The following is a 27,347-nucleotide window of genomic DNA, read 5'->3' on the forward strand; positions in this document are numbered from 1 at the left end:
TTCATCGAAGGTTACGATTTTGAACTGGAAATACATATGAAATGTACAAAAGAGCACAATTTCAACCACACTTGAATAAATTTTAATTTAAAAAAGAAAACCGTGTTAATAAAATATTTCATTTCGAAAATATAAAATGAAATAGTGTGTCGCGAGAAAAAGCAATCTCTCAGATATTAAAGGATTAGTTGATCAAATATTAAAAGAAAAAATGGCTTCAAATTTGTCATATCGTTTTGAAATATCCCGAACATTCTATATATTATTTTATAATCTCGTATTCAATTATTAATTTAATTAAATTAGTCGATTTTTAAATTATTAATTAATAATAATGCACAGCAATAGAAACATTTATTAGAATCAATATTTCTCAACGTTTAAAATTAATTGTAGGCTCCGTGCTATATCAAAGTTGACACACTTTGTAGATGTAAAATAGCTTTTCTTCGCTCTTCAATCTGAATTCTTACCGACATCATTTATCGACGTTAACTAATTACTTAATTAGCATGTATACATTTTACAACATTATGATATTGACTCGCGAATAAATAATGAAGGGAATGAGTTGCACATTTTCGCGCGCCGTCGATTTACATTTTAATTATAAATTATATTCAATGGCACGAAAATATTAACCAGAATATTTATATTGAACGTACTGAATGAAGCAATGTGTCAAACAACTTAGCTGGCGCTCACGTTAATACATCAACGTCGTTGTATGTACGAGTTAATTGGCCGATGTTGTATGTACAATTTGCATCTCTCATGTTTTCGCGGAATAAACTTCGGTTGCAATTAAATCCCACATCTTTCTGCATCTATATGTAAATTCTAACAACGTATATATGATACTACCGAATCTCGATGTGTATTGCAAAAATATATAAAATATGTATTCAAATAAAAGACATATATACATATGTATCTCGCATATAAAAGTGTCCAATTTTAATCGACCACTCCCAAAAACTTTTTAATTTTTGATTTTACAATAAAATGTTTCAGATAAAAATTATTTGATTTGAAGGGGAATCTGCAAATGACGACAAAATAGAAAATTTTAACATAATGCCAGAATTTCTATCGAAAAAATATATGATAACTTAAGAGTGTTAGAGATAAACAGCCTTGTGCGATAGTCAATAAGAGTGAGGCGATTGGATCAATACTTTATAAGTACCTCGTTTATATTTTTCAGAAGGGCCATACGCGCATTCGTCATTATTGTAGTGTGTCATTGTTGTATGTGTAACGAACCTAGAGGCATTTGTATTACTGATCTGGTAAAATCACCAAGTTATATATAATCATGGCTTTTTCGCCGCGTCGAAAAAAAAATGCATCGTGGCACTTGCAGTGCTCCAGGACTCTTTCTCTTTTCGCTGCGCGATAATAATCATCCACATCTCATGGTACATATTATTATCGCCAGCCTCCTCCAGCCTCTTCCTCGTTGGAGCCGCGAGAGCTCTCACCAGAGCTGGAAGGTGGAATTCCGCTCGATCAGAAACAGGTGATAATCAAGAATCAAGCGGTCTTTCGTTAATTGTCATCGATTGCTCGCCGCTGGCTACCGCACTTAATTCCCTGTTTACTACCGTATGGCGATACTGATGAGCGTGATAAACGATGGTTGATCTCTCGTGTCTCAATTTTTACCAATACTCTTGCTTCTGGATAAATGCAACGGTAGCGCGACGCCTCGAGACGAATTCTCGAAACGAAAGTAAAATTACTGCAAACATATAATGACGACAATCGGAGTCGGAAAATTGCATGTGTTACATGCAATTAAAATACTACAGGTTTTTTTTTCTGTAAAGGATCAGTACGCCAATAATTGGACATTAAATGAATGAACATTATCATATTGATATTCAGAGATGATATTCAGAGATGATGGTAAGCTATTTCTCAATCGGAGCATACACAGTTCGTGAAATTTACAAATCGTCAGTACACGCTGCCTTGGCAAAAACGATACTTTAATATTAAAAGATGAATTTTCAATACTTTAAATAAATAGTGTTATTTGTGAAAGTATAAATTATTTTTAATTGCGAAGCGTTTCTGGCGAAGCTGTCATATATATTCTTATTTATTAGAGAGAAAAATGTTTATTGACCATTTTGAAAATTTTATCATTAATTTATCTCATATAAAATTTTATAGATCTATATTTCAATCTTCTATATCTTAAATAAATAGTACAAAATCCAATAAGTTGATTACTGATCGAATTTGAATAATTCGAGCTCAAAATAAAAATCTATTAAAAATGTCTGAATCGTTCGTTCATTGGCCTCTTCATTCTATTACTATAATATCTTGCAAAAATAATTCTAGTCTATTTAAAATTTTTGAAAAGAATCGTACACTTTTAATTACACTAATCACGTGGAATTTAGGAAGAGCTCCAATTCTCATTCAACATTTTCATTTCTCTTACAGAAAATAAATACTTGAAAGAAAATCAGAATAATATTCGTGCAGATAATCTGCAAGATAATCATGCGAAAAATGAGAGAGATCGCTTCTTGTACGTTTATTTACACACATGCACGCGGTAGATTTCTTCAATAAATATTTAATACTGGAAGGATTAAATTATGACCGTGAATCGCAAGTCGAGGTCGTAGAGATCGCAACTGGATTTTCGGGATTTCGCCAGCCTCATGCTTTGCGATCGTCGTGTCGATCCTTCCGTTCGATAGTGTCTGCATATACCTTATTTGCAAGCCGAGAATAAGGCGGTCCTATCTACGGGGATCTGCACGATTTCCGTGTTTATCGATGAATCTCGACGCTGCGACGCCGATACTACCATACTACGAATACTTAATTAAGCGCGTCAAAATCGACGATTAATTGCGCGCGCACGAAGTGGGTTTAATGAAGTTAATTAAGAATCTAATCGGCAAAGCGTACATCACGCGATAATATCGAACGTGAGATTATCGCGGAATTTCGTTCGACGAACTATCCCTTTCGCTGTTTATTAATATTCAGCGACACACTTGCGAAGTATTGATGAACGATTGAGAAGATGCGTGGTCCATTTTAGAAAAAACGCTGTGCAATAAATTGGCTAACGGAATCGCGATAGAAAAGCCAATTTTTTTTTACCCGTGATCGCGTGTCATGACATGAATTATACGAAATTGTGTGTTCGATTATAAGGACTTTTGAAATTCTAACTTTGTCGCAATCAGTGATTGGAAAGTGTCTGATAAAAATAGAAAAGAGAATTAAATAAAGAACAGAGTTTACTCTAACAGAGTTTACTCTATCGATTAAATCGAATTAAAATTATCGATTAAAATTGTATAATTATACAAATTATCTTTTCAATGATTATTAATATAATTAACACAAAATATCTCAATATGCGATTCATTCGATTCGAAGCGTTTTCCTTTCCTTTAAAGTCTACTTTAGATAATTTATAATTTGCGACAAAATTTAAAACAAAATTCTACTTGTAATTTTACATATATCATATAATATAGAAAATATATATTTGAAAAACTAAATTTTTTATACAGATATACAAAATATCTATCATAATACATATATACATTAAAACATGTGATTTATAAAATTATAAATTATAAAATTATAAGACTATAAAATTATAAAGCATAAAATTGTAAAGTTATAAAATTTTAAATTATATATTATAGAATTTTATCTTAGATTTAATCGTGAATAGATTGTCTAAAGTGCGAGTTTTACGGAAAATAATAGATAAAGACTTTGAATCGTTTGAAAATCTCAATAATACATACTTGTAAGTTTGCAAGATAATTATAAAAATATGAAAGCGATCACTTCCTGTACATTCACCTATGCACGTGCACAAGATGTGCTTGACGACCGTTCTCCATATACAAATCGAGCTGTATAGATCTTGATCTCACTATCAATCTGATCTTTCATGCTAAGATTGTAGCAGTCAGATCCGACAACTATGATTGTAATTCGTCGCTGTTGCAACTTTACTGCCGCGACTCGAGAGAAAAAGAAAAAGAGAATAGGATCCTGTTTTCGGCTGATTCATAATCATAAAAACTGTCGCCAACCTGTTCCATGGACTTGGTCTTATAATGATTCTAACACTGAGCAGTCGACGGATCAAGATATGCTCCGTGAATTTTGTGCAACCAACATTCATCGATTTGCTCTAACTGATAAGTCACGAAAAAAATAATAAGTTCCGAAAAATTCAATCATTTTTCTTCTTGTACCCATAATATATACTATATATTCTTTTTTCATTATACAAAGAGGAATATTATTTTGTCTCTGACAATGAGTGTCGATACTGATATTATTTTAATATCTAAAATTGAAAATATATCAATCACAAAATAATATTAATATTAATAATTAAAATAATTTTCCACATAATTTATCGTGAGACTACGTATATTAATGTAACGGTTTCTAAATAATTATATATAAAATTTCTAATCCTAAATATTTACAACTTGTAGTTACATCAATTTTTTCTTCCATATTCCAACAACTTCGTTTGACGAAGCTCGAACAAAATATGCAATATACTTTGTACTTATATAGCTTCATAACAATAATGGTAAACTCACTTTGTTCCGGATCGGCGATGCACATGTTAATGCACGTGTCGCTCCAATGCACTTACGTTAGACCTCAGACGTTGAGCTACGCGATAACTAGAGCCGAGAGGTTGTCGGATTCACTGATCGCCTTCCGACTGCATGGTGCTCAGCAGAGCGAAGAAGGAATACGAGCCCCGTAGAATCTGTAAACAATTTTCGATGAATTATTGATTGATCTTTCGTGCAAATATCGACAAAATCGCACGATCGGCGAAAGAAACGCGATATAAGAAGTCTAATGAGGTGTTTATGTAGCCTTCATGATTACTTCATTCTTCAAATTGACCGATTATTATTATATAATCGATGATAAATTATTGCGGATAATCCTTATATATAATATGTATAGATGATTACGTTGTACACGAACCCCCATAGTGCTCGAGCATTAAAACTTTATATAATACTTTATACTGACGTTGTCTATAGTCTATAGGCACTTTATTGCATCAGACAATCGCACCACCATCGATTTAATACATGGTTGTTCACGATGGATGGGCGGAGACATGGCTCGTTTCTCTTTAAGCGAGATAGATGTACGTTATGTTCTTTTTGTTCTTCCTAGATTTTTATGGAATACTATTCATAGCGATCGCTCGTGAGGCGTTTCAGCTTTTTCGTCCCGATGTTCTTATAAATATTGGCATCGATTCGCCGCGGGTGAGGAAAAGCGAAATCAACTCTCAAAGAGAAAAGAATATCGCGCTTGCACGATAATACATCGATATAATAATTCAGAATCATTAATGTCTCGGTGGAGTATGTAAGTTATCTCGAACTCCTAAATCACATTTTATTTTCATCAATATCTCTAACTAATATCTCTAAGTAAGTTCGAAGTTAACAAGGAAACTTCGCGAATTCAAAAAATCTAATTTTGATAAAACTTTACATATATGTATAGAAGGGATAAATAGAGGAATTTAGAAATTTTTAATTGCGGCCCAAAAACGATTCTAAGAGGTGAAAACCACCCTTCATATGTAGAGTTTTTACTTTTTTCGATATATCTCAAAAAGTATTTGAGATATCAAAAAATGTATAAAAAAGTATACAAAAGTTTCATGGTAAAAACATTTCTATTTGACCACATTAATAAAATTAAAAAAAAATTTTTTTAACGATTAAAAAAAATGTTCAATAATTATTTTTTCACAAATTTTTTAATGTGGTTAAATAGAAAATTTTTACCATGAAACTTTTACATAAAATATTTTTTGATATCTCTAATATTTTTCGATATTATTTGAGATTATCGAGAAAAGCAAAAAACCGCTCTACATTTAAAGCCCAGTTTCATCTTTTAGAAATCATTTTTTTTGTTGCAAAAAAATTTGTAATCCATTTATTTATCCTTCCCATACGTGCATGCATAAAGTTTTATCAAAATTAGAATTTTCGAGTTCACGAGGTTTCCTTGTAAGTTTCACTCGCAATTTGAAAGTCTACGCGATCGTATAAAAGAAAAATCTATTTTAATCTCTAAATTAAGTTTTACTCGTTGAACATTTATGATAAGATAATTTTAATCTCGTTTAATTATCATGATCTTATACTTCTTCATCGTATCACATGATATACCGGTCTAAAGGTCATCATTGCATCTTCTTAACATAAACTCACTGTGATAAATGTTTCCATAGATAAGACGTAACAGAAACCTGCTTTCAGATTTAATGTCCTTTTCGAGAATATCATGGATAAATTTATCAGACGTCCGGTCTTGGTAGAGAGTTCATCAGTCCATCCCGAGAGCCACTGACTTTGTGTCAGCGACGCACTCTGCAAAGGTCATTAATTCAGTGCGATGAGAAAGTTAATTATATATATTATAATTCCGAAATTAATAACGTATTATGTTAATTACACGTTGCAATTTCTCGAAGAAATCGCATATATATATATAGATGCATACATATATTAAAATGTAATTTATATCAAATTAACTTTCTAACTTCTCCTTAATCACATTATACATATTGGATATAAACATGAAAGTAAATGTTACATGTAAAACATTTTGATCGTTAATTTAAGTAAAATATTCCGACCACTTAAATTAACGACATTAAAATACATCGTGTTATAAGTAAATTTATAAATTTTATAATTCAAAGTAGCATAAATATAATTAATGAAAAAGTACAGTATATTAATAAAAAAAGCTTTTACATATTATGGGAGAAATATATATATATATATATATATATATATATATATATATAATCGCACCTGGTACATCACTTCGTTTCCTATCCAACAGATGTAGAAGAGCTGCGAGACGGCAGCCGCCAAGTATATCAAAAACTTATAGATGTTGGAACTCTGGCCTGTGACCTGGTCGAAACAAAGCGAGATCTCTGATCACGATCTGACCGCGTCACGACTTATCACAACTTACCAAAGCGGCTTGGAAGCCGGTTAGGCAAATCATCGAAGTGCTCGAGAGCATCTGAACGAACATGCTGGCGCTGAAGACCTTGTTGAAGTCGTCTATTATAGCGAGCAGACGTTGATGATTGCGGACAGATCTCCTGAATTGCTTGACGAAGCTGCCACTGCGGCGAATCTCGTTTGGCTCATAATTATCTTTTTCGCAGTTCCTTTTTTCAGCAGTGGAAGAGAACATCTTGTAACGAGCGTTCCCACCAATGGTGTTCAAATCGTCTCCATTTGACGGTGCGTCTAGTCGACAATTGCTGCTACAACTCTTGAAATGCTCGCTCAAGATCCCGAGTTGCACGAGAAACAGATTGCAAAGATTAGTGAGTAGACTGTCTATCCCGATGATGGCCGTCAGACCGACGGAGATTGTGCAGGCCTCGACGAAGAAGCCGATTGCGTGCCACGGGTACTTGGTCGTGTCGAAAGGGTACCGTGCCCTGATCGGAAGTTCGCCGTTCTCCACAGGCACGAAAAAGAGCAAGGCGATAGCGAGGAAAAAAGCCAACATGCTGAACCCGTAAAATGTTACGCGGCAGAGCAGCAGGTACTTGTTAAGAATTTCGTCCTCGCCGCCAACTTAAATAAGTCAAAAAATTTTTTTAAACAAAAAAATAAATATCAGTTAATCGCGTAATTAACAACAAATATATAAAAAATAAATTATTATATTTATGTTATATATTTGTGTAGTATATTTATTATTACTCATTTTTAAATTATTAATTTTTAAAATTATTAATTAATTTTAATTAAATGCATTTCTCGAAAATACTGACATTTTAGACCGAGTACAACAACCGGACGAGAAGATGGGGATTGAAGAGGGAAAAGTACAATCTTAGTCATCGTCAATATTGCTAGTGTGTATTTTCTGCGATGCGATATTAGAATTAGCGAAACATGATATACAGTTTCAAAGAAATGTCACGTGTCACTACAGATGTATATATCAAGCGATGTATATATCAAGTGATTATGCAAACCGTCAAGTAATTTTCTGCGTGTAGATCTTTAATCGCGTGTCAAGGGGATACGTCGCGACAAGGACTGACAGAGGAAAAATTATTCAAGTGGTTCTGAATTAACGGAGAACGGAGACGAGCTTTGAAAGATGGCCCTTTCACACTGTTCCTTTCGACGCGCGGATCTCATTAAAGCACGAAATTACGCGCTGTCCTGTCACACCGTGTTTACTTAACATAGAATATACATTTATGACACGTCATTCAAAGCCATTTATACGCCATTTCGCATCTTTTTTAGACAATAATTTAACCCTCTATATAATCCAATTTTTTTCGTATTTAAAGAACAATTATATAATGTAAAACTAACAAATATTAACTTTCGAATATAAACTAATAATTAATTTATTATATAATTTTCAAACATGTTATAAAAAAAAATTACTGTAACTTTGCAGTCACAATGATATATAATATTTGTATATACATATAATATAATTTTACATATAGAAATCTGTAAAACAATTTGCATTTAAAGTTAAATAAAGATGAACATTTTATTTGGAACATTTTATTTTAAGAATACTGTTTTTTTGGCATTTTATTCTTGAGGAAGAATACCTTTTCATGAAACAATCAAAAGACGTTTTTGTACGATAAAAGACAGTTTTCCAGGAATTTTTTTTTTAAATATAGTGTAGTTTTCTTTTTCTGATAGGGATTCAATAGATTCATTATTGATATTTATGTGACGCCGAATGAATAATATTAATTGCTCTTCGTCCAAGTCAGATTTTAACATAAAATTATTTCGATTTAACCACTAATATTTCTTATTTTTTTGCTCCAAAGTTTTTGTTTAGTTTCCATATTTCAAGCCTATATATAATCCCCTTTCTAAAAAAGGCATGTTATTGACATTGTTGTCGCTTTTCCGCGATGCTGATTGGCTCTCTGTCGATTCGCGTTGTGTGTTATATTCGTAGCATCGAAAGGCTGTCATCACGAGGGTTAGCAGTTAGCAGTTTGACAGTTAGTCCAAAATAAAATAAAATAAAATAATAATATGTTTTAAATAATATGTTATAATACTTTAAACTTGATTAATATTTTTGACATTCGCCTTATGTGTTATATTTGTAGCATGAAGAGGCTGTCATCGTGAGGGTTAGCAGTTAGCAGTTTGACAGTTAGTCCAAAATAAAATTAAATAAAATAATGACATGTTTTAAATAATATGTTATAATACTTTAAATTTTGATTAATATTTTTGCGGAAAAGAGGCAACAATACTTGCGAGAATCGACTTAATATGTCTTTTTTAGAAAAAGACTAGAATAACACACGCGCGCGTTATGCCATTCCTCGATTTTATTAAAAAAAGTATGATGTATTTATATAAAGTTTGTTTAAACTTCATTAATATTTTTTTACAGAAATCAGATGATTAAAGCATTACATTGCCAATTAAATTTTAAAATAAAAATATGTTATAAAAATTAAAATAATATATAATTCCTTAAACTCGATTAATATTTTTTGACAGAAATCAACTGATAGCTGTTATAAATATTAATCGAGTTTAAGGAATTATATATTACATTATTTAAAACATATTATTTTAAATGTTATAACATATTCTTATTTTAAAAATTAATTAGCAAATAAACGTTTTAATTAGCTGATTACTGTAACAAAAATATTAATCGAGGATAAGATATTACAACATATTATTTACAATATATTGCTATTTTAATTTTAATAACATATTACTATTTTAAAATTTAATTACCTTACTATATTAATATTTTCTAATATATTTATTTAATTAAGAAGTAGTATATTTATTAAGTTAAGAATAGAAGTGAGACATGAATACAAATTTACAATTAAGGTTTCGTAGATATAATTTTTAAAACAAAAATTATTTTCTTAATTAGAGTCACAAATATATTTCGTCCGACACTTTTCGATAATCTTGATATAATTCGAATTCCGAATACGCAGTAGAAATGAGTTTCGACATATATTACCGCGATATATGCATGCAGTCACTCATAATTCGTAATAATGTGCAGACAATGTACTGTTAAAATGTATATAAGATTAATTTTTTGCACGTTTTGAAATATAGAAAATTAAAATTTTTAAGCCGCAAATCCCATACGGCGCAGATTTATATAACGTATATTAAACCAAAAAGGTAGTACGCTGGTATGCTTATGGTACAAAGATAATCTGCAAACAATACACTATTGAAATATATATACGATGAATTTTTGGTTCGCCTTAAAATATTAGAAATCGATACTTTTTTACAGTTGGCCATATGCGACGCAATCTTATTCTATGTATATAAAGTTAAAACATTTGTACGCTGGTGTCTGTTTGGCACCAAATGATTCTGTAATCAATGTACTATTAAAATGTATAATCGATGAAATTTTGGCTCTTCTTAAAATATTAGAAATCGATACTTTTTTGACCTGGACCCAGTACGACCCATTTTTATTTTATGTTTATCGTATTAAAAAATTTGTACGCTGGTGTCTGCATGGTACCAAAAGATTTTGTAATCAATGTACTATTAAAATGTATAATCGATGAATTTTTGGCTCGTCTTAAAATATTAGAAATTGATACATTTATGCCGCTGACCCTATGCGACGCATCTTTAATTTATGTATAGCAAATGAAAAAGTTTATACGCTGTTGTCTGCTTGGTACCAAAAGATACTGTAATCAATGTACTATTAAAATGTATAATCGATGAATTTTTGGCTTATCTTAAAATATTAGAAATTAATACATTTATGCCGCTGACCCTATGCGACGCAATGTTATTTTATGTATATCAAGTTAAAAAATTTGTACGCTGGTGCCTGTTTGGTACCAAATGATTCTGTAATCAATGTAGTATTAAAATGTATAATCGATGTATTTTTGGCTCGTCTTAAAATATTAGAAATTCATACTTTTTTGACGCGGACCCTGTGCGACGCATCCTTATTTTATGTTTATCGTATTAAAAAATTTGTACGCTGGTGTCTGCATGGTACCAAAAGATTCTGTAATCAATGTACTATTAAAATGTATAATCGATGAATTTTTGGCTCGTCTTAGAATATTAGAAATCCATACTTTTTTGACGCGGACCCTGTGCGAAGCATACTTATTTTATGTTTATCGTATTAAAAAATTTGTACGCTGGTGTCTGCATGGTACCAAAAGATTCTGTAATAAATGTACTATTGAAATGTATAATCGATGAATTTTTGGCTCGTCTTAAAATATTAGAAATTCATACTTTTTTGACGCGGACCCTATGCGACGCATACATAATTTATGTATAGCAAATGAAAAAGTTTGTACGCTGTTGTCTGCTTGGTACCAAAAGATTCTGTAATCAATGTAGTATTAAAATGTATAATCGATGAATTTTTGGCTCGTCTTAAAATATTATAAATCGATACTTTTTTGACGCGGACCCTGCGCGACGCATCCTTAATTTATGTATAGCGAATGAAAAAGTTTGTACGCTGTTGTCTGCTTGGTACCAAAAGATTCTGTAATCAATGTAGTATTAAAATGTATAATCGATGAATTTTTGGCTCGTCTTGAAATATTATAAATCGATACTTTTTTGACGCGGACCCTGCGCGACGCAGCCTTAATTTATGTATAGCAAATGAAAAAGTTTGTACGCTGTTGTCTGCTTGGTACCAAAAGATTCTGTAATCAATGTACTATTAAAATGTATAATCGATGAATTTTTGGCTCGTCTTAAAATATTAGAAATCCATACTTTTTTGACGCGGACCCTGTGCGACGCATATTTATTTTATGTTTATCGTATTAAAAAATTTGTACGCTGGTGTCTGCATGGAACCAAAAGATTCTGTAATCAATGTACTATTAAAATGTATAATCGATGAATTTTTGGCTCGTCTTAAAATATTAGAAATCCATACTTTTTTGACGCGGACCCTGTGCGACGCATACTTATTTTATGTTTATCGTATTAAAAAATTTGTACGCTGGTGTCTGCATGGTACCAAAAGATTCTGTAATAAATGTACTATTAAAATGTATAATCGATGAATTTTTGGCTCGTCTTAAAATATTAGAAATTCATACTTTTTTGACGCGGACCCTATGCGACGCATACATAATTTATGTATAGCAAATGAAAAAGTTTGTACGCTGTTGTCTGCTTGGTACCAAAAGATTCTGTAATCAATGTACTATTAAAATGTATAATCGATGAATTTTTGGCTCGTCTTAAAATATTAGAAATTCATACTTTTTTGACGCGGACCCTGTGCGACGCATCCTTATTTTATGTTTATCGTATTAAAAAATTTGTACGCTGGTGTCTGCATGGTACCAAAAGATTCTGTAATCAATGTACTATTAAAATGTATAATCGATGAATTTTTGGCTCGTCTTAAAATATTAGAAATCCATACTTTTTTGACGCGGACCCTGTGCGACGCATATTTATTTTATGTTTATCGTAATAAAAAATTTGTACGCTGGTGTCTGCATGGTACCAAAAGATTCTGTAATAAATGTACTATTAAAATGTATAATCGATGAATTTTTGGCTCGTCTTAAAATATTAGAAATTCATACTTTTTTGACGCGGACCCTGCGCGACGCATATTTATTTTATGTTTATCGTATTAAAAAATTTGTACGCTGGTGTCTGCATGGAACCAAAAGATTCTGTAATCAATGTACTATTAAAATGTATAATCGATGAATTTTTGGCTCGTCTTAAAATATTAGAAATCCATACTTTTTTGACGCGGACCCTGTGCGACGCATACTTATTTTATGTTTATCGTATTAAAAAATTTGTACGCTGGTGTCTGCATGGTACCAAAAGATTCTGTAATAAATGTACTATTAAAATGTATAATCGATGAATTTTTGGCTCGTCTTAAAATATTAGAAATTCATACTTTTTTGACGCGGACCCTATGCGACGCATACATAATTTATGTATAGCAAATGAAAAAGTTTGTACGCTGTTGTCTGCTTGGTACCAAAAGATTCTGTAATCAATGTACTATTAAAATGTATAATCGATGAATTTTTGGCTCGTCTTAAAATATTAGAAATTCATACTTTTTTGACGCGGACCCTGTGCGACGCATCCTTATTTTATGTTTATCGTATTAAAAAATTTGTACGCTGGTGTCTGCATGGTACCAAAAGATTCTGTAATCAATGTACTATTAAAATGTATAATCGATGAATTTTTGGCTCGTCTTAAAATATTAGAAATCCATACTTTTTTGACGCGGACCCTGTGCGACGCATATTTATTTTATGTTTATCGTAATAAAAAATTTGTACGCTGGTGTCTGCATGGTACCAAAAGATTCTGTAATAAATGTACTATTAAAATGTATAATCGATGAATTTTTGGCTCGTCTTAAAATATTAGAAATTCATACTTTTTTGACGCGGACCCTGCGCGACGCATATTTATTTTATGTTTATCGTATTAAAAAATTTGTACGCTGGTGTCTGCATGGAACCAAAAGATTCTGTAATCAATGTACTATTAAAATGTATAATCGATGAATTTTTGGCTCGTCTTAAAATATTAGAAATCCATACTTTTTTGACGCGGACCCTGTGCGACGCATACTTATTTTATGTTTATCGTATTAAAAAATTTGTACGCTGGTGTCTGCATTGTACCAAAAGATTCTGTAATAAATGTACTATTAAAATGTATAATCGATGAATTTTTGGCTCGTCTTAAAATATTAGAAATTCATACTTTTTTGACGCGGACCCTATGCGACGCATACATAATTTATGTATAGCAAATGAAAAAGTTTGTACGCTGTTGTCTGCTTGGTACCAAAAGATTCTGTAATCAATGTAGTATTAAAATGTATAATCGATGAATTTTTGGCTCGTCTTAAAATATTATAAATCGATACTTTTTTGACGCGGACCCTGCGCGACGCATCCTTAATTTATGTATAGCAAATGAAAAAGTTTGTACGCTGTTGTCTGCTTGGTACCAAAAGATTCTGTAATCAATGTAGTATTAAAATGTATAATCGATGAATTTTTGGCTCGTCTTAAAATATTAGAAATTCATACTTTTTTGACGCGGACCCTGCGCGACGCATATTTATATTATGTTTATCGTATTAAAAAATTTGTACGCTGGTGTCTGCATGGAACCAAAAGATTCTGTAATCAATGTACTATTAAAATGTATAATCGATGAATTTTTGGCTCGTCTTAAAATATTAGAAATCCATACTTTTTTGACGCAGACCCTGTGCGACGCATACTTATTTTATGTTTATCGTATTAAAAAATTTGTACGCTGGTGTCTGCATGGAACCAAAAGATTCTGTAATCAATGTACTATTAAAATGTATAATCGATGAATTTTGGGCTCGTCTTAAAATATTAGAAATCCATACTTTTTTGACGCAGACCCTGTGCGACGCATACTTATTTTATGTTTATCGTATTAAAAAATTTGTACGCTGGTGTCTGCAAGGTACCAAAAGATTCTGTAATAAATGTACTATTAAAATGTATAATCGATGAATTTTTGGCTCGTCTTAAAATATTAGAAATTCATACTTTTTTGACGCGGACCCTATGCGACGCATACATAATTTATGTATAGCAAATGAAAAAGTTTGTACGCTGTTGTCTGCTTGGTACCAAAAGATTCTGTAATCAATGTAGTATTAAAATGTATAATCGATGAATTTTTGGCTCGTCTTAAAATATTATAAATCGATACTTTTTTGACGCGGAACCTGTGCGACGCATCCTTAATTTATGTATAGCAAATGAAAAAGTTTGTACGCTGTTGTCTGCTTGGTACCAAAAGATTCTGTAATCAATGTACTATTAAAATGTATAATCGATGAATTTTTGGCTCGTCTGAAAATATTAGAAATTAATACATTTATGCCGCCGACCCTATACGACTCATCCTTAATTTATTTGTAGCAAATGAAAAAGTTTGTACGCTGTTGTCTGCTTGGTACCAAAAGATTCTGTAATCAATGTACTATTAAAATGTATAATCGATGAATTTTTGGCTTGTCTTAAAATATTAGAAATCCATACTTTTTTGACGCGGACCCTGTGCGACGCATATTTATTTTATGTTTATCGTAATAAAAAATTTGTACGCTGGTGTCTGCATGGTACCAAAAGATTCTGTAATAAATGTACTATTAAAATGTATAATCGATGAATTTTTGGCTCGTCTTAAAATATTAGAAATTCATACTTTTTTGACGCGGACCCTATGCAACGCATACATAATTTATGTATAGCAAATGAAAAAGTTTGTACGCTGTTGTCTGCTTGGTACCAAAAGATTCTGTAATCAATGTAGTATTAAAATGTATAATCGATGAATTTTTGGCTCGTCTTAAAATATTATAAATCGATACTTTTTTGACGCGGACCCTGCGCGACGCATCCTTAATTTATGTATAGCAAATGAAAAAGTTTGTACGCTGTTGTCTGCTTGGTACCAAAAGATTCTGTAATCAATGTACTATTAAAATGTATAATCGATGAATTTTTGGCTCGTCTTAAAATATTAGAAATTCATACTTTTTTGACGCGGACCCTATGCGACGCATACATAATTTATGTATAGCAAATGAAAAAGTTTGTAAGCTGTTGTCTGCTTGGTACCAAAAGATTCTGTAATCAATGTAGTATTAAAATGTATAATCGATGAATTTTTGGCTCGTCTTAAAATATTATAAATCGATACTTTATTGACGCGGACCCTGCGCGACGCATCCTTAATTTATGTATAGCAAATGAAAAAGTTTGTACGCTGTTGTCTGCTTGGTACCAAAAGATTCTGTAATCAATGTACTATTAAAATGTATAATCGATGAATTTTTGGCTCGTCTTAAAATATTAGAAATCGATACTTTTTTGACGCGGACCCTGTGTGACGCATACTTATTTTATGTTTATCGTATTAAAAAATTTGTACGCTGGTGTCTGCATGGTACCAAAAGATTCTGTAATAAATGTACTATTAAAATGTATAATCGATGAATTTTTGGCTCGTCTTAAAATATTAGAAATCCATACTTTTTTGACGCGGACCCTGCGCGACGCATATTTATATTATGTTTATCGTATTAAAAAATTTGTACGCTGGTGTCTGCATGGAACCAAAAGATTCTGTAATCAATGTACTATTAAAATGTATAATCGATGAATTTTTGGCTCGTCTTAAAATATTAGAAATCCATACTTTTTTGACGCAGACCCTGTGCGACGCATACTTATTTTATGTTTATCGTATTAAAAAATTTGTACGCTGGTGTCTGCATGGAACCAAAAGATTCTGTAATCAATGTACTATTAAAATGTATAATCGATGAATTTTGGGCTCGTCTTAAAATATTAGAAATCCATACTTTTTTGACGCAGACCCTGTGCGACGCATACTTATTTTATGTTTATCGTATTAAAAAATTTGTACGCTGGTGTCTGCAAGGTACCAAAAGATTCTGTAATAAATGTACTATTAAAATGTATAATCGATGAATTTTTGGCTCGTCTTAAAATATTAGAAATTCATACTTTTTTGACGCGGACCCTATGCGACGCATACATAATTTATGTATAGCAAATGAAAAAGTTTGTACGCTGTTGTCTGCTTGGTACCAAAATATTCTGTAATCAATGTAGTATTAAAATGTATAATCGATGAATTTTTGGCTCGTCTTAAAATATTATAAATCGATACTTTTTTGACGCGGAACCTGTGCGACGCATCCTTAATTTATGTATAGCAAATGAAAAAGTTTGTACGCTGTTGTCTGCTTGGTACCAAAAGATTCTGTAATCAATGTACTATTAAAATGTATAATCGATGAATTTTTGGCTCGTCTGAAAATATTAGAAATTAATACATTTATGCCGCCGACCCCATACGACTCATCCTTAATTTATTTGTAGCAAATGAAAAAGTTTGTACGCTGTTGTCTGCTTGGTACCAAAAGATTCTGTAATCAATGTATTAAAATGTATAATCGATGAATTTTTGGCTTGTCTTAAAATATTAGAAATCCATACTTTTTTGACGCGGACCCTGTGCGACGCATATTTATTTTATGTTTATCGTAATAAAAAATTTGTACGCTGATGTCTGCATGGTACCAAAAGATTCTGTAATAAATGTACTATTAAAATGTATAATCGATGAATTTTTGGCTCGTCTTAAAATATTAGAAATTCATACTTTTTTGACGCGGACCCTATGCAACGCATACATAATTTATGTATAGCAAATGAAAAAGTTTGTACGCTGTTGTCTGCTTGGTACCAAAAGATTCTGTAATCAATGTAGTATTAAAATGTATAATCGATGAATTTTTGGCTCGTCTTAAAATATTATAAATCGATACTTTTTTGACGCGGACCCTGCGCGACGCATCCTTAATTTATGTATAGCAAATGAAAAAGTTTGTACGCTGTTGTCTGCTTGGTACCAAAAGATTCTGTAATCAATGTACTATTAAAATGTATAATCGATGAATTTTTGGCTCGTCTTAAAATATTAGAAATCGATACTTTTTTGACGCGGACCCTGTGTGACGCATACTTATTTTATGTTTATCGTATTAAAAAATTTGTACGCTGGTGTCTGCATGGTACCAAAAGATTCTGTAATAAATGTACTATTAAAATGTATAATCGATGAATTTTTGGCTCGTCTTAAAATATTAGAAATCCATACTTTTTTGACGCGGACCCTGTGCGACGCATATTTATTTAATGTTTATCGTATTAAAAAATTTGTACGCTGGTGTCTGCATGGAACCAAAAGATTCTGTAATCAATGTACTATTAAAATGTATAATCGATGAATTTTTGGCTCGTCTTAAAATATTAGAAATCGATACTTTTTTGACGCGGACCCTGTGTGACGCATACTTATTTTATGTTTATCGTATTAAAAAATTTGTACGCTGGTGTCTGCATGGTACCAAAAGATTCTGTAATAAATGTACTATTAAAATGTATAATCGATGAATTTTTGGCTCGTCTTAAAATATTAGAAATTCATACTTTTTTGACACGGACCCTATGCGACGCATACATAATTTATGTAAAGCAAATGAAAAAGTTTGTACGCTGTTGTCTGCTTGGTACAAAAAGATTCTGTAATCAATGTAGTATTAAAATGTATAATCGATGAATTTTTGGCTCGTCTTAAAATATTATAAATCGATACTTTTTTGACGCGGACCCTGCGCGACGCATCCTTAATTTATGTATAGCAAATGAAAAAGTTTGTACGCTGTTGTCTGCTTGGTACCAAAAGATTCTGTAATCAATGTACTATTAAAATGTATAATCGATGAATTTTTGGCTCGTCTTAAAATATTAGAAATCCATACTTTTTTGACGCGGACCCTGTGCGACGCATATTTATTTTATGTTTATCGTAATAAAAAATTTGTACGATGGTGTCTGCATGGTACCAAAAGATTCTGTAATAAATGTACTATTAAAATGTATAATCGATGAATTTTTGGCTCGTCTTAAAATATTAGAAATTCATACTTTTTTGACGCGGACCCTGCGCGACGCATATTTATTTTATGTTTATCGTATTAAAAAATTTGTACGCTGGTGTCTGCATGGAAACAAAAGATTCTGTAATCAATGTAGTATTAAAATGTATAATCGATGAATTTTTGGCTCGTCTTAAAATATTATAAATCGATACTTTTTTGACGCGGACCCTGCGCGAAGCATCCTTAATTTATGTATAGCAAATGAAAAAGTTTGTACGCTGTTGTCTGCTTGGTACCAAAAGATTCTGTAATCAATGTACTATTAAAATGTATAACAGATGAATTTTTGGCTCGTCTTAAAATATTAGAAATCCATACTTTTTTGACGCGAACCCTGTGCGACGCATACTTATTTTATGTTTATCGTATTAAAAAATTTGTACGCTGGTGTCTGCATGGTACCAAAAGATTCTGTAATAAATGTACTATTAAAATGTATAATCGATGAATTTTTGGCTCGTCTTGAAATATTAGAAATTCATACTTTTTTGACGCGGACCCTGCGCGACGCATATTTATTTTATGTTTATCGTATTAAAAAATTTGTACGCTGGTGTCTGCATGGTACCAAAAGATTCTGTAATCAATGTACTATTAAAATGTATAATCGATGAATTTTTGGCTCGTCTTAAAATATTAGAAATTCATACTTTTTTGACGCGGACCCTATGCAACGCATACATAATTTATGTATAGCAAATGAAAAAGTTTGTACGCTGTTGTCTGCTTGGTACCAAAAGATTCTGTAATCAATGTAGTATTAAAATGTATAATCGATGAATTTTTGGCTCGTCTTAAAATATTATAAATCGATACTTATTTGACGCGGACCCTGCGCGACGCATCCTTAATTTATGTATAGCAAATGAAAAAGTTTGTACGCTGTTGTCTGCTTGGTACCAAAAGATTCTGTAATCAATGTACTATTAAAATGTATAATCGATGAATTTTTGGCTCGTCTTAAAATATTAGAAATCGATACTTTTTTGACGCGGACCCTGTGTGACGCATACTTATTTTATGTTTATCGTATTAAAAAATTTGTACGCTGGTGTCTGCATGGTACCAAAAGATTCTGTAATAAATGTACTATTAAAATGTATAATCGATGAATTTTTGGCTCGTCTTAAAATATTAGAAATCCATACTTTTTTGACGCGGACCCTGTGCGACGCATATTTATTTAATGTTTATCGTATTAAAAAATTTGTACGCTGGTGTCTGCATGGAACCAAAAGATTCTGTAATCAATGTACTATTAAAATGTATAATCGATGAATTTTTGGCTCGTCTTAAAATATTAGAAATCGATACTTTTTTGACGCGGACCCTGTGTGACGCATACTTATTTTATGTTTATCGTATTAAAAAATTTGTACGCTGGTGTCTGCATGGTACCAAAAGATTCTGTAATAAATGTACTATTAAAATGTATAATCGATGAATTTTTGGCTCGTCTTAAAATATTAGAAATTCATACTTTTTTGACACGGACCCTATGCGACGCATACATAATTTATGTAAAGCAAATGAAAAAGTTTGTACGCTGTTGTCTGCTTGGTACCAAAAGATTCTGTAATCAATGTAGTATTAAAATGTATAATCGATGAATTTTTGGCTCGTCTTAAAATATTATAAATCGATACTTTTTTGACGCGGACCCTGCGCGACGCATCCTTAATTTATGTATAGCAAATGAAAAAGTTTGTACGCTGTTGTCTGCTTGGTACCAAAAGATTCTGTAATCAATGTACTATTAAAATGTATAATCGATGAATTTTTGGCTCGTCTTAAAATATTAGAAATCCATACTTTTTTGACGCGGACCCTGTGCGACGCATATTTATTTTATGTTTATCGTAATAAAAAATTTGTACGATGGTGTCTGCATGGTACCAAAAGATTCTGTAATAAATGTACTATTAAAATGTATAATCGATGAATTTTTGGCTCGTCTTAAAAAATTAGAAATTCATACTTTTTTGACGCGGACCCTGCGCGACGCATATTTATTTTATGTTTATCGTATTAAAAAATTTGTACGCTGGTGTCTGCATGGAAACAAAAGATTCTGTAATCAATGTAGTATTAAAATGTATAATCGATGAATTTTTGGCTCGTCTTAAAATATTATAAATCGATACTTTTTTGACGCGGACCCTGCGCGACGCATCCTTAATTTATGTATAGCAAATGAAAAAGTTTGTACGCTGTTGTCTGCTTGGTACCAAAAGATTCTGTAATCAATGTACTATTAAAATGTATAACCGATGAATTTTTGGCTCGTCTTAAAATATTAGAAATCCATACTTTTTTGACGCGAACCCTGTGCGACGCATACTTATTTTATGTTTATCGTATTAAAAAATTTGTACGCTGGTGTCTGCATGGTACCAAAAGATTCTGTAATAAATGTACTATTAAAATGTATAATCGATGAATTTTTGGCTCGTCTTGAAATATTAGAAATTCATACTTTTTTGACGCGGACCCTGCGCGACGCATATTTATTTTATGTTTATCGTATTAAAAAATTTGTACGCTGGTGTCTGCATGGTACCAAAAGATTCTGTAATCAATGTACTATTAAAATGTATAATCGATGAATTTTTGGCTCGTCTTAAAATATTAGAAATCCATACTTTTTTGACGCGGACCCTGTGCGACGCATATTTATTTTATGTTTATCGTATTAAAAAATTTGTACGCTGGTGTCTGCATGGTACCAAAAGATTCTGTAATAAATGTACTATTAAAATGTATAATCGATGAATTTTTGGCTCGTCTTAAAATATTAGAAATCGATACTTTTTTACCGCTGACCCTATGCGACGCAACATTACTTTATGTATTTCAAGTTAAAAAATTTGTACGCTGGTGTCTGTTTGGTACCAAATGATTCTATAATAAATGTACTATTAAAATGTATAATCGATGAATTTTTGGCTCGTCTTAAAATATTAGAAATTCATACTTTTTTGACGCGGACCCTATGCGACGCATACATAATTTATGTATAGCAAATGAAAAAGTTTGTACGCTGTTGTCTGCTTGGTACCAAAAGATTCTGTAATCAATGTAGTATTAAAATGTATAATCGATGAATTTTTGGCTCGTCTTAAAATATTATAAATCGATACTTTTTTGACGCGGACCCTGCGCGACGCATCCTTAATTTATGTATAGCAAATGAAAAAGTTTGTACGCTGTTGTCTGCTTGGTACCAAAAGATTCTGTAATCAATGTAGTATTAAAATGTATAATCGATGAATTTTTGGCTCGTCTTAAAATATTAGAAATTCATACTTTTTTGACGCGGACCCTGCGCGACGCATATTTATATTATGTTTATCGTATTAAAAAATTTGTACGCTGGTGTCTGCATGGAACCAAAAGATTCTGTAATCAATGTACTATTAAAATGTATAATCGATGAATTTTTGGCTCGTCTTAAAATATTAGAAATCCATACTTTTTTGACGCAGACCCTGTGCGACGCATACTTATTTTATGTTTATCGTATTAAAAAATTTGTACGCTGGTGTCTGCATGGAACCAAAAGATTCTGTAATCAATGTACTATTAAAATGTATAATCGATGAATTTTGGGCTCGTCTTAAAATATTAGAAATCCATACTTTTTTGACGCAGACCCTGTGCGACGCATACTTATTTTATGTTTATCGTATTAAAAAATTTGTACGCTGGTGTCTGCAAGGTACCAAAAGATTCTGTAATAAATGTACTATTAAAATGTATAATCGATGAATTTTTGGCTCGTCTTAAAATATTAGAAATCCATACTTTTTTGACGCGGACCCTGTGCGAAGCATATTTATTTTATGTTTATCGTATTAAAAAATTTGTACGCTGGTGTCTGCATGGAACCAAAAGATTCTGTAATCAATGTACTATTAAAATGTATAATCGATGAATTTTTGGCTCGTCTTAAAATATTAGAAATCCATACTTTTTTGACGCGGACCCTGTGCGACGCATACTTATTTTATGTTTATCGTATTAAAAAATTTGTACGCTGGTGTCTGCATGGTACCAAAAGATTCTGTAATAAATGTACTATTAAAATGTATAATCGATGAATTTTTGGCTCGTCTTAAAATATTAGAAATTCATACTTTTTTGACGCGGACCCTATGCGACGCATACATAATTTATGTATAGCAAATGAAAAAGTTTGTACGCTGTTGTCTGCTTGGTACCAAAAGATTCTGTAATCAATGTACTATTAAAATGTATAATCGATGAATTTTTGGCTCGTCTTAAAATATTAGAAATTCATACTTTTTTGACGCGGACCCTGTGCGACGCATCCTTATTTTATGTTTATCGTATTAAAAAATTTGTACGCTGGTGTCTGCATGGTACCAAAAGATTCTGTAATCAATGTACTATTAAAATGTATAATCGATGAATTTTTGGCTCGTCTTAAAATATTAGAAATCCATACTTTTTTGACGCGGACCCTGTGCGACGCATATTTATTTTATGTTTATCGTAATAAAAAATTTGTACGCTGGTGTCTGCATGGTACCAAAAGATTCTGTAATAAATGTACTATTAAAATGTATAATCGATGAATTTTTGGCTCGTCTTAAAATATTAGAAATTCATACTTTTTTGACGCGGACCCTGCGCGACGCATATTTATTTTATGTTTATCGTATTAAAAAATTTGTACGCTGGTGTCTGCATGGAACCAAAAGATTCTGTAATCAATGTACTATTAAAATGTATAATCGATGAATTTTTGGCTCGTCTTAAAATATTAGAAATCCATACTTTTTTGACGCGGACCCTGTGCGACGCATACTTATTTTATGTTTATCGTATTAAAAAATTTGTACGCTGGTGTCTGCATGGTACCAAAAGATTCTGTAATAAATGTACTATTAAAATGTATAATCGATGAATTTTTGGCTCGTCTTAAAATATTAGAAATTCATACTTTTTTGACGCGGACCCTATGCGACGCATACATAATTTATGTATAGCAAATGAAAAAGTTTGTACGCTGTTGTCTGCTTGGTACCAAAAGATTCTGTAATCAATGTAGTATTAAAATGTATAATCGATGAATTTTTGGCTCGTCTTAAAATATTATAAATCGATACTTTTTTGACGCGGACCCTGCGCGACGCATCCTTAATTTATGTATAGCAAATGAAAAAGTTTGTACGCTGTTGTCTGCTTGGTACCAAAAGATTCTGTAATCAATGTAGTATTAAAATGTATAATCGATGAATTTTTGGCTCGTCTTAAAATATTAGAAATTCATACTTTTTTGACGCGGACCCTGCGCGACGCATATTTATATTATGTTTATCGTATTAAAAAATTTGTACGCTGGTGTCTGCATGGAACCAAAAGATTCTGTAATCAATGTACTATTAAAATGTATAATCGATGAATTTTTGGCTCGTCTTAAAATATTAGAAATCCATACTTTTTTGACGCAGACCCTGTGCGACGCATACTTATTTTATGTTTATCGTATTAAAAAATTTGTACGCTGGTGTCTGCATGGAACCAAAAGATTCTGTAATCAATGTACTATTAAAATGTATAATCGATGAATTTTGGGCTCGTCTTAAAATATTAGAAATCCATACTTTTTTGACGCAGACCCTGTGCGACGCATACTTATTTTATGTTTATCGTATTAAAAAATTTGTACGCTGGTGTCTGCAAGGTACCAAAAGATTCTGTAATAAATGTACTATTAAAATGTATAATCGATGAATTTTTGGCTCGTCTTAAAATATTAGAAATTCATACTTTTTTGACGCGGACCCTATGCGACGCATACATAATTTATGTATAGCAAATGAAAAAGTTTGTACGCTGTTGTCTGCTTGGTACCAAAAGATTCTGTAATCAATGTAGTATTAAAATGTATAATCGATGAATTTTTGGCTCGTCTTAAAATATTATAAATCGATACTTTTTTGACGCGGAACCTGTGCGACGCATCCTTAATTTATGTATAGCAAATGAAAAAGTTTGTACGCTGTTGTCTGCTTGGTACCAAAAGATTCTGTAATCAATGTACTATTAAAATGTATAATCGATGAATTTTTGGCTCGTCTGAAAATATTAGAAATTAATACATTTATGCCGCCGACCCTATACGACTCATCCTTAATTTATTTGTAGCAAATGAAAAAGTTTGTACGCTGTTGTCTGCTTGGTACCAAAAGATTCTGTAATCAATGTACTATTAAAATGTATAATCGATGAATTTTTGGCTTGTCTTAAAATATTAGAAATCCATACTTTTTTGACGCGGACCCTGTGCGACGCATATTTATTTTATGTTTATCGTAATAAAAAATTTGTACGCTGGTGTCTGCATGGTACCAAAAGATTCTGTAATAAATGTACTATTAAAATGTATAATCGATGAATTTTTGGCTCGTCTTAAAATATTAGAAATTCATACTTTTTTGACGCGGACCCTATGCAACGCATACATAATTTATGTATAGCAAATGAAAAAGTTTGTACGCTGTTGTCTGCTTGGTACCAAAAGATTCTGTAATCAATGTAGTATTAAAATGTATAATCGATGAATTTTTGGCTCGTCTTAAAATATTATAAATCGATACTTTTTTGACGCGGACCCTGCGCGACGCATCCTTAATTTATGTATAGCAAATGAAAAAGTTTGTACGCTGTTGTCTGCTTGGTACCAAAAGATTCTGTAATCAATGTACTATTAAAATGTATAATCGATGAATTTTTGGCTCGTCTTAAAATATTAGAAATTCATACTTTTTTGACGCGGACCCTATGCGACGCATACATAATTTATGTATAGCAAATGAAAAAGTTTGTAAGCTGTTGTCTGCTTGGTACCAAAAGATTCTGTAATCAATGTAGTATTAAAATGTATAATCGATGAATTTTTGGCTCGTCTTAAAATATTATAAATCGATACTTTATTGACGCGGACCCTGCGCGACGCATCCTTAATTTATGTATAGCAAATGAAAAAGTTTGTACGCTGTTGTCTGCTTGGTACCAAAAGATTCTGTAATCAATGTACTATTAAAATGTATAATCGATGAATTTTTGGCTCGTCTTAAAATATTAGAAATCGATACTTTTTTGACGCGGACCCTGTGTGACGCATACTTATTTTATGTTTATCGTATTAAAAAATTTGTACGCTGGTGTCTGCATGGTACCAAAAGATTCTGTAATAAATGTACTATTAAAATGTATAATCGATGAATTTTTGGCTCGTCTTAAAATATTAGAAATCCATACTTTTTTGACGCGGACCCTGCGCGACGCATATTTATATTATGTTTATCGTATTAAAAAATTTGTACGCTGGTGTCTGCATGGAACCAAAAGATTCTGTAATCAATGTACTATTAAAATGTATAATCGATGAATTTTTGGCTCGTCTTAAAATATTAGAAATCCATACTTTTTTGACGCAGACCCTGTGCGACGCATACTTATTTTATGTTTATCGTATTAAAAAATTTGTACGCTGGTGTCTGCATGGAACCAAAAGATTCTGTAATCAATGTACTATTAAAATGTATAATCGATGAATTTTGGGCTCGTCTTAAAATATTAGAAATCCATACTTTTTTGACGCAGACCCTGTGCGACGCATACTTATTTTATGTTTATCGTATTAAAAAATTTGTACGCTGGTGTCTGCAAGGTACCAAAAGATTCTGTAATAAATGTACTATTAAAATGTATAATCGATGAATTTTTGGCTCGTCTTAAAATATTAGAAATTCATACTTTTTTGACGCGGACCCTATGCGACGCATACATAATTTATGTATAGCAAATGAAAAAGTTTGTACGCTGTTGTCTGCTTGGTACCAAAATATTCTGTAATCAATGTAGTATTAAAATGTATAATCGATGAATTTTTGGCTCGTCTTAAAATATTATAAATCGATACTTTTTTGACGCGGAACCTGTGCGACGCATCCTTAATTTATGTATAGCAAATGAAAAAGTTTGTACGCTGTTGTCTGCTTGGTACCAAAAGATTCTGTAATCAATGTACTATTAAAATGTATAATCGATGAATTTTTGGCTCGTCTGAAAATATTAGAAATTAATACATTTATGCCGCCGACCCCATACGACTCATCCTTAATTTATTTGTAGCAAATGAAAAAGTTTGTACGCTGTTGTCTGCTTGGTACCAAAAGATTCTGTAATCAATGTATTAAAATGTATAATCGATGAATTTTTGGCTTGTCTTAAAATATTAGAAATCCATACTTTTTTGACGCGGACCCTGTGCGACGCATATTTATTTTATGTTTATCGTAATAAAAAATTTGTACGCTGATGTCTGCATGGTACCAAAAGATTCTGTAATAAATGTACTATTAAAATGTATAATCGATGAATTTTTGGCTCGTCTTAAAATATTAGAAATTCATACTTTTTTGACGCGGACCCTATGCAACGCATACATAATTTATGTATAGCAAATGAAAAAGTTTGTACGCTGTTGTCTGCTTGGTACCAAAAGATTCTGTAATCAATGTAGTATTAAAATGTATAATCGATGAATTTTTGGCTCGCCTTAAAATATTATAAATCGATACTTTTTTGACGCGGACCCTGCGCGACGCATCCTTAATTTATGTATAGCA

At 31.7% G+C, this 27,347-nt stretch overlaps 1 protein-coding gene across 1 annotated transcript in view; it reads right to left on the minus strand.

The window, feature by feature from the left end:
* Positions 1–4,709: 4,709 nt before the first annotated feature.
* LOC145938094 (4-vinylanisole receptor-like) overlaps positions 4,710–27,347 on the minus strand; it is a 53,297-nt gene continuing 30,659 nt past the window's right edge. Inside the window, exons 2-5 of the mRNA XM_083041476.1 lie at positions 7,054–7,673; positions 6,885–6,989; positions 6,276–6,434; positions 4,710–4,792 (exon numbers count right to left, since the gene is read on the minus strand). Coding sequence (XP_082897602.1) covers positions 4,727–4,792; positions 6,276–6,434; positions 6,885–6,989; positions 7,054–7,673 — 950 coding nt within the window. The 3' untranslated portion in view covers positions 4,710–4,726. The remainder of the gene's footprint in view (positions 4,793–6,275; positions 6,435–6,884; positions 6,990–7,053; positions 7,674–27,347) is intronic.

The sequence above is a fragment of the Prenolepis imparis genome, unplaced genomic scaffold (genome assembly GCF_030444845.1).
Source record: "Prenolepis imparis isolate NDT839.2.m4 unplaced genomic scaffold, iyPreImpa1.0 SCAF_7, whole genome shotgun sequence".
NCBI classification, from domain to species: Eukaryota; Metazoa; Arthropoda; class Insecta; order Hymenoptera; family Formicidae; genus Prenolepis; species Prenolepis imparis.